At 47.1% G+C, this 9013-nt stretch overlaps 1 protein-coding gene across 1 annotated transcript; it reads left to right on the forward strand.

Moving 5' to 3' along the window:
- Nucleotides 1–474: 474 nt before the first annotated feature.
- On the forward strand, nt 475–3522 carry LOC149435018 (uncharacterized). Its single transcript, XM_089663092.1, has 4 exons — nt 475–580; nt 690–881; nt 991–1132; nt 1879–3522. The coding sequence occupies exons 1-4, from the start codon at nt 476–478 to the stop codon at nt 3270–3272; spliced, it is 1833 nt and encodes a 610-aa protein (XP_089519218.1). The 5' UTR covers nt 475; the 3' UTR covers nt 3273–3522.
- Nucleotides 3523–9013: the final 5491 nt, after the last annotated feature.

The raw sequence follows: 9013 nt of genomic DNA on the forward strand, positions 1-9013 counted from the left end.
TTAATAAAACATAGACCTGACCGGAGAGGTGAGGAGGATTCTGGGAGGTCACATGACTTCACTCTTATCTCTATTAAAAAAACACAGACCTGACCGGAGAGGTGAGGAGGATTCTGGGAGGTCACATGACATCACTCTTATCTCTATTAATAAAACACAGACCTGACCGGAGAGGTGAGGAGGATTCTGGGAGGTCACATGACATCACTCTTATCTCTATTAATAAAACACAGACCTGACCGGAGAGGTGAGGAGGATTCTGGGAGGTCACATGACATCACTCTTATCTCTATTAATAAAACACAGACCTGACCGGAGAGGTGAGGAGGATTCTGGGAGGTCACATGACATCACTCTTATCTCTATTAATAAAACAGACCTGACTGGAGAAGTGAGGAGGATTCTGGGAGTCTAACATGATATTCCTATTGGTTCCTCAATACAGAGATTTCCTCTTCTGAAGTCAGGTGATCATATGACCATCACAGTGCCTCCATGTGACTCCCTAAACCCTGAGAGACACAACATGCAGAAGATTCTAGAAGTCACCAAGAAGATGATGGAGCTGCTGACAGGAGAGGTGAGCGTAGCTGGGAAAACTGGGACATTATCCAATCACTGATAGTATCATTAGGATCTGTACATTATCTGCATTGTTACCATTGAAAGGATTTGTGTTATGCATTCAGAGTGGAATCCTCGGGGATGAGAATATTGTTAAAGAGGAGGATGAGGAGTATGGAGTGATGAAGGAGTTTTCAGAAGGACACAAGGATATGATGGAGCCACCTAATACCAGGAACCCCCCAGAGAGATGTCCCCGTCCTCTGTATTCCCGGGATTCCACACAGGAAGGTCACACCATCCCTCCTCATTACAAGGTTGGTTGTACGGAACATCTTGAACATGGATTTGAGGAGATAATATGTGGATTTTTCATGTTAGCTTATATTTATATATTATGAGAAATTTCGAATTTTCATGATTTAGAGTGGAGATCCAATCGATATAGAATTTGAGGTGAAAGCAGAAGAAGAAGAGGCGTATGTGAGGGATGATCAGCAGTCTATGGAGGAGGATGGAATAACGGGGACATTTATAGAGGAGGACACTCCTACAGAGATCAGCACAGGTGGGTCATGAACACTAAATCCATTCCTCCACCCATACTGCTCACTGATTGGTCCAGAGTAGGGCGGGGACTGGGTGATATCAGCCTGTAATCCCCTGGTCACTTTCCTGAGCTGTGTTCCCCGTCCTGTATTCCTGGATTTCTCTCGGATAATCTTCCTTCTCTGTGCTGCAGACACAATTTATGTATCTAGACTGGATTTATGGAGGTTCTGGGGTTCAGCTGGCAGAAAAATGTTCATTTTCACCCTAGACAATCCTAGACCTAGGCCCGTAGGGCATGTTCTTTTGATCTTTTGCACAATGTCCAAGTCTAGTAAGATCTCTGACAGAACATTTCTCCCAGGGTTCCTTGCTCTGTTGTCTGCTGGCTGTGCCGGGTGGAGGGATATGTCTGTAGTGTCTCAGACCCAAGTCACTGAGTGCAGTCTCAGGAGATGGGAGGCAGCGGTGTGGGATCTCTGCAACTTGTCTTGTGTAGACATTTAAAGTGGTTGTAAACCCTCCTGTAATCCCCTCATCACTGTCCCTCCTATAAAAGACAGCTCTGGTTGTTTCCTCACTCTCTGACTAAGGTCCATGAATAAAGAAATGACCTGGTAGGAGATCAGAGGAGCCATTTCCTAGTTCCCTTGAGGGTAGAATTGTAAGCTCCTTAGAGACCAAGCTGCCTGATGTGGGTGGAGTCCTGGTTTGGGGGAACCAATCAGCTCCTGTCTAGTAATCCTCTTTGCCTTTGTATTTTAGTCCATGGCCGGGAGATGAGGAAAACCTCCGAGGATTGTCTCACTTTGTCTCCAGACTGGAAAGTAGAAGATGAGGACATCACACAGTATAGTCCAGGAGAAAACCCGGCTCCCTCCAATGTCCATCAGGCACCACCCAGTGTAGATGGACCATCGAATTCCTCGTATCCTGAGGAACCTCAGACTGTGCGGTACTGGGCCGGCTTTCCAACAGCAAAGAGCTTCTCCTGTACTGAGTGTGGGAAGAGGTTCCATTCTAAATCCAATCTTAATGCGCATGAAAGATCTCACACGGGGGAGAAGCCGTATTCCTGTCCTGAGTGCGGGAAATGTTTTTCACAGAAATCCAGTCTTAACAAGCATCAGAGATCTCACAAAAGGGAGAAGCCGTATTCCTGTCCTGAGTGCGGGAAATGTTTTTCAAGGAAGTCCCATCTTTACACACATCAGAGATCTCACACGGGGGAGAAGCCGTATTCCTGTCTTGAGTGCGGGAAATGTTTTTCACAGATGTCCAATCTTTATAGACATCAGCGTTTTCATACAGGTGAGAAGCCATATTCCTGTCCTGAGTGCGGGAAGTATTTCTGTTCTAAATCCAATCTTAATGTGCATAAAAGATCTCACACGGGGGAGAAGCCATATTCTTGTACTGAGTGCAGTAAATGTTTTTCACAGATGTATCAACTTTATAAACATCAGAGATCTCACATGGGGGAGAAGCTATATTCCTGTCCAGAGTGTGGGAAATTTTTTTCAGACAAGTCCAGTCTTCACACACATCAGAAATCTCACACAAAGGAGAAGTCATATTCCTGTCCTGAGTGTGGGAAATGTTTTTCACAGATGTCCAGTCTGCACACACATCAGAGATCTCACACGGGGGAGAAACCATATTCCTGTCCTGAATGCGGGAAATGTTTTTCAATGAAGTTCAGTCTTCACATACATCAGAGATCTCACACAGGGGAGAAGCCGTATTCCTGTCCTGAGTGTGGGAAATGTTTTTCAGAGAAGTCCAGTCTGCACAAACATCAGAGATCTCACACAGGGGAGAAGCCATATTCCTGTTCTGAGTGCGGGAAATGTTTTTCACAGAAGTCCAGTCTGCTCACACATCAGAGATCTCACACAGGGGAGAAGCCGTATTCCTGTCCTGAGTGTGGGAAATGTTTTTCACAGAAGTCCAGTCTGCTCACACATCAGAGATCTCACACGGGAGAGAAGCCATATTCCTGTCCTGAGTGTGAGAAATGTTTTTCAGAGAAGTCCAGTCTGCTCAAACATCGGAGATCTCACACAGGGGAGAAGCCATATTCCTGTCCTGAGTGCAGGAAATGTTTTTCATGGAGGTCCAATCTCTCCAAACATCAGAGATCTCACACAGGGGAGTAATCACTTTCCTGTCTTGAATGAGGGAAATGTTCCTCACTGAAGTCCTGTCTTCCTGTACATCAGGGGTCACACACAACCCTGGAAATGTATTAGAGCCTTGAGTGTGGGAAATGTCTTCTAGATGAATGTTGCTGGACATCCCAGCTCTCATGTGGGGAAGAAGCACACTTTGATATACACGTCAGATACAGGTAAAACTCGAAAAATTAGAATATCGTGCAAAAGTTCATTTATGTCAGTAATGCAACAAAGGTGAAACTAATATATGAGACTCATTACATGCAAAGCAAGATAGTTCAAGCCGTGATTTGTCATCATTGTGATGATTATGGCTTACAGCTCATGAAAACCCCAAATCCACAATCTCAGAAAATGAGAATATTGTGAAAAGGTGGAATATTCTCGGCTCAAAGTGTCCCACGCTAATCAGCTCATTCAGCCATAACACCTGCAAAGTGTTCCTGAGCCTTTAAATGGTCTCTCAGTCTGGTTCAGTAGGAATCCCAATCATGGGAAAGACTGCTGACCTGACACCATCACTGACACCCTCCATAAGGAGGGAAAGCCTCAAAAGGTAATTGCAGAAGAAGTTGAATGTTCCCAAAGTGTTGTATCAAAGCACATTAATAGAAAGTTATGTGGAAGGGAAAAGTGTGGAAGAAAAAGGTGCACAAGCAGCAGGGATGACCGCAGCCTGGAGAGGATTGTCAGGAAATGACCATTCAAAAGTGTTGGGGACTTTCACAAGGAGTGGACTGAGGCTGGAGTCAGTGCATCAAGAGCCCCCACACACAGACGGATCCTGGACATGGGCTTCAAATGTCATATTCCTCTTGTCAAGCCGCTCCTGAACAACAAGCAACGTCAGAAGCGTCTTACCTGGGCTAAAGAAAAACAGACCTGGTCTGCTGCTCAGTGGTCCAAAGTCCTCTTTTCTGATGAGAGCAACTTTTGCATCTCATTTGGAAACCAAGAACCCCGAGTATGGAGGAAGAATGGAGAGGCCCAAGGACTCCGAATATGGAGGAAGAATGGAGAGGCCCAAGGACCCCGAGTATGGAGGAAGAATGGAGAGGCCCAAGGACCCCGAGTATGGAGGAAGAATGGAGAGGCCCAAGGACCCCGAGTATGGAGGAGGAATGGAGAGGCACAAGGACCCCGAGTATGGAGGAAGAATGGAGAGGCCCAAGGACCCCGAGTATGGAGGAAGAATGGAGAGGCCCAAGGACCCCGAGTATGGAGGAGGAATGGAGAGGCACAAGGACCCCGAGTATGGAGGAAGAATGGAGAGGCCCGAGGACCCCGAGTATGGAGGAAGAATGGAGAGGCCCGAGGACCCCGAGTATGGAGGAAGAATGGAGAGGCGCGAGGACCCCGAGTATGGAGGAAGAATGGAGAGGCGCGAGGACCCCGAGTATGGAGGAAGAATGGAGAGGCCCGAGGACCCCGAGTATGGAGGAAGAATGGAGAGGCACAAGGGCCCCGAGTATGGAGGAAGAATGGAGAGGCCCAAGGACCCAGAGTATGGAGCAAGAATGGAGAGGCACAAGGACCCCGAGTATGGAGGAAGAATGGAGAGGCACAAGGACCCCGAGTATGGAGGAAGAATGGAGAGGCACACACTGCAAGATGCTAGAAGTCCAGTGTGAAGTTTCCACAGTCTGTGTTGATTTGGGGAGCCATGTCATCTGCTGGTGTTGGCCCACTGTGCTTCATTAAGTCCAGGGTCACCGCAGCCGTCTAGCAGGAGATTTTGGAGCACTTCATGCTTCCTTCCGCAGACGAGCTTTATGGGGATACTGACTTCATTTTCCAGCAGGACTTGGCACCTCCCACACTGTCAAAAGCACCAAAACCTGGTTCAATGACCGTGGGATTACTGTGCTTGATTGGCCAGCAAACTCGCCTGACCTGAACCCCATAGAGAATCTATGGGGCATTGCCAAGGGAAAGATGAGAGACATGAGACCGAACAATGCAGAAGAGCTGAAGGCCGCTATTGAAGCATCCTGGTCTTCTATAACACCTCAGCAGTGCCACAGGCTGATAGCTTCCATGCCACGCTGCATTGAGGCAGTAATTGCTGCAAAAGGGGCCAAAACCAAGTACTGAGTACATATGCAGCTTCTACTTTTCAGAGGTGCGATATTGTTCTATGTACAATCCGTGTTTTATTGATTGCATGGAATATTCTCATTTTCTGAGATTGTGGATTTGGGGTTTTCATGAGCTGTAAGCCATAATCATCACAATGATGACAAATCACGGCTTGAACTATCTTGCTTTGCATGGAATGAGTCTCATATATTAGTTTCACCTTTTAAGTTGCTGCACTGAGGTCACACTCCCGCACTCTGAGGTCACACTCCGGCACCCTGAGGTCACACTCCCGCACTCTGAGGTCACACTCCCGCACTCTGAGACTGGTAAAACTTTATTTTGGTGGTATTTATTCACCGCTGGAATTTTTATCTTTTTGCTATATAAATGAAAATGTCCAAAAATTTTGAAAAAAGTGTTTTTCTTATAAAAGTTTGCAAATAAATAATCTTTCTTCATAAATCTTGGCCAAAATGTATTCAGATATCTTTTTAGTAAAAAAACAAAAAACAAATTAGTTTTTAACCAAAAATTATAATTTTTCCAAATAAAATTTACATTTTTGTTTTTTTACACCCTTAAAGGCTGTAAAAGCAATAATTTCTCCTTCTCTCCGGCTGCATTCCTGCAGCCATTGAGAAATACTGTGAGAGCTGTATTCACATGGTCTGTTGGGAATAGCCCTGTACCATGTGACCTCGGTGATCATTCACAGATTTCACTAGTAGTAAGCAATGATATCAGGAAGTGACATCTTGCTTACTACTATTCATGTGATCACTTGTCTTCTGTTCACTGGTCTTCCCAGTGAATGGCTGTGTAGGGAGGGGGGTGTCAGGACAAGTCTGATGATTGGAGGAGAGCAGACTGAGCTTCCAGCACAGCTACAAAACTGACCACACTGAGCTGTCATGCCTAGTATGGTCAGGTTTAATAGGAAATCAGAGGGACTGGCAGGATCACCGGGGATCTCACACAAAGGAAGCAATACAGAGAGAAGAGGAGACGTCTTCATACCAGGACATGGGACAGCCGGCACAGATCAGGAATAGGACATGTTGGAGGAACATATTCTTTGAAGGAGAAGTTCAGGCAAAGCTCTTTTGTCTGTACTTCTCCTGTGGATCAGAGGAGTGCAGTTCATTCTGATCTCCTGTGACCCATTTTCAGGTGAAGCCCACTGTCAGCTGACGTCACTCAGCCGGTCCAGGCTGGGGAAAGATCCCGACATCAGAGTCTGGACCAGCTGCACCCTCCCCCTCCACAGCCCAGTGAGTGTGGGGGGGGCAGGGCAGAGAGCGGTGACTGACAGTCACCACTCTCTGCTCAGAATGGCTGTGAGAACTCATGGTCAGCAATCACATGATCGCTGAGTTCTCACACTTGGACCCGGCGGGGGATGGGTGCAGCATCCACCTAGGGGCAAGGATGATTTTACAAAGTCAAGAAATAAATGCCATACTTTTCTGGCCTTTAGATGGCGCTAAGTATCATAGAAACTAGAACCATCTTATTGCCAAATGTGGTATTCTCCATTTTATCTCCATGGAAACCATTCACCCCGCTCAGCACAGAGCCTACTCCCTCTACTCCCCCCATCCCATTCACACAGAGGGAATGACAGGCACATTCACCGGGTGTATTGCTGTGCAATTGTTTTATGAACAGACTCCTAGATGATTACAGCTACTTATATAGGGCCATCAATTTACATATTACCCATCAGTCCCCGCCCCCGAGGAGCCTACAGTCCAAGGTCCTAACTCACATTCATACATACACATACTAGGGGCCAATATAGACAGGAGCCAATTACCTTCCAGCATGTCTTTGGAGTGTGGGAGGAAACTGGAGTACCCAGAGGAAACCCACGCAGGCACAGGGAGAACATGCATACTCCACACAGGTAGGGAAGTGGTTGGGATTCAAATCAATGACTAGAGCTGCTAGGAGGAAGTGCTAACCACTGAGCCACTGTGCTGCAGAATATGTTTCTATAAAGGTGGGAAGTATGTAGCAGTGAATAGACCTCCCAGCAATGTTATTACCAGGCTGCAGCTAGGGGGCGCTCTAATGTGTACAGCGTGACCCCAGCAGAGTGATCCCATCTAGCCCACATTAACCCTCTCACTGCCAGAGCTGTTTCTGCATGATTTTGCACACATGGGAAAATGCAGATTTTGGTCCTGAAGATGAGATAAACCCCCAAACATCTATTCTGTGACATCAGAGGCCCTGGAGAATACAATGGTGAGAGTTCTGATTTTTTTATGTCACATGATATTCGCTCCATCAGTACAAAATACACTAAATGTAATGTTTCAGAACAAAAATACATTATTTTACCAATTGTTTGTAAAATATAAAAGATGAGGTTGTGCCAAGTCAATAGATACCCAACATGTCCAGCCCTAAGATGGGGTGTGCCATTGAGATGATGAAAAACATTGTTACTGAACAATGGCCCCTAGGTGGCACTTGAACCCTTTCCCTGCCATGGATATACTGATGTCGTACTGACCTACAGAACTGCCTCCAGCTGGTCAGGTGACTACAATATACTGTCATGGCTTTCCCCCTTCTGCTATGAGTGCCTGGTCTGCTGAGCTTCCCTCCACTCCACAGCTCCTCTGCCTGTCCTCTAAGATGGCTCCCCACAGCTCTAACATCCCCCTGCAGCACTGATCACCCCACAGCACCCATCCCCCCACAGCACTGATCCCCCCGCAGCACTGATCCTCCCTATGCTGCACTGATCCCCCCACAGCACCCGTCCCCCCTCCTCCCATCACCGTTCCATCTGTGGCTCCCCTGCATCTGGTTTCTTCTCTCCCCTCCCACTGGCTTCAGCTGCTGCAGGGGAGCCATAAGGAGATCAAAATGTCCAAATACTTCCCCATCACTGAAACTCCCTTCCTGTGCTGGGACCTCCTACCGATACCCCAGCCCCCCTCTGCAGTGCTGCTGTCTGACTTCCCCTCCTGCCCTCCACACTGGCTGCTGCTAGGGTTGGAGATCAGTGTGGTGTTCAGGATGGAGAGTGGGGGGTTGGCATATCATGTTTACCAGCCCCTTCCTGAATGAACACAGTGAGTGATTGGTACTGATCACTCCTGTGGTCATTCACTGAAGCATAGTAAAGGGTGTTTCCTGGGCTTCAGTTTTGTGAATGAATAGGAGCCTCTGTACAGAATCTTCCTACAAATCCCACCCATAGAACAATATTGGAGATAACAGCAGTATTGTCCTCACCAATCACAGCCCGGATATTTCCCAGTACAGGTCAGGAGGGGGAGGGGTTATAGTACAATAAGGGGCCCATAGACATGACATGACAGAGACCCTCATAGATATGACTGTGTCATCTGATCTATCAGAAAATGACCAGATTGGAGGACAGTCTCATGTCTGGGGGGTACCTGCACACAGTGGGGGCTCCTCAGGGGATATTGTGATTGGACAGGGCAGAATACCCTATAGGTCCCCCTCATAAACCAACACTGGGAGGAGTCTGTGTACTCCTCCCCCTCCCCTCTGCATACAATTAAAGTAGACCTGTCATGAGAGCAACATGTAGAAATCCTTAAAACCATCAGGAGACGGGAAAAGAGGATAAAAGACCATGGGAGAGATGGGACTGA

This window comes from Staurois parvus, unplaced genomic scaffold (genome assembly GCF_062004578.1).
Source record: "Staurois parvus isolate SC_StPar_1 unplaced genomic scaffold, SC_StPar_1.0 ptg001623l, whole genome shotgun sequence".
Lineage (NCBI taxonomy): Eukaryota > Metazoa > Chordata > Amphibia > Anura > Ranidae > Staurois > Staurois parvus.

What these genes read in the sequence shown, in the direction of transcription:
- LOC149435018 (XM_089663092.1), top strand. Translation starts at nt 476, where the DNA reads ATGACCATCACAGTGCCTCCATGTGACTCCCTAAACCCTGAGAGACAC. An exon ending in TGGAGCTGCTGACAGGAGAG is followed by an intron (nt 581 to 689) that starts GTGAGCGTAGCT and finishes TTATGCATTCAG; the next exon opens with AGTGGAATCCTCGGGGATGA. An exon ending in TCCTACAGAGATCAGCACAG is followed by an intron (nt 1,133 to 1,878) that starts GTGGGTCATGAA and finishes TTTGTATTTTAG; the next exon opens with TCCATGGCCGGGAGATGAGG.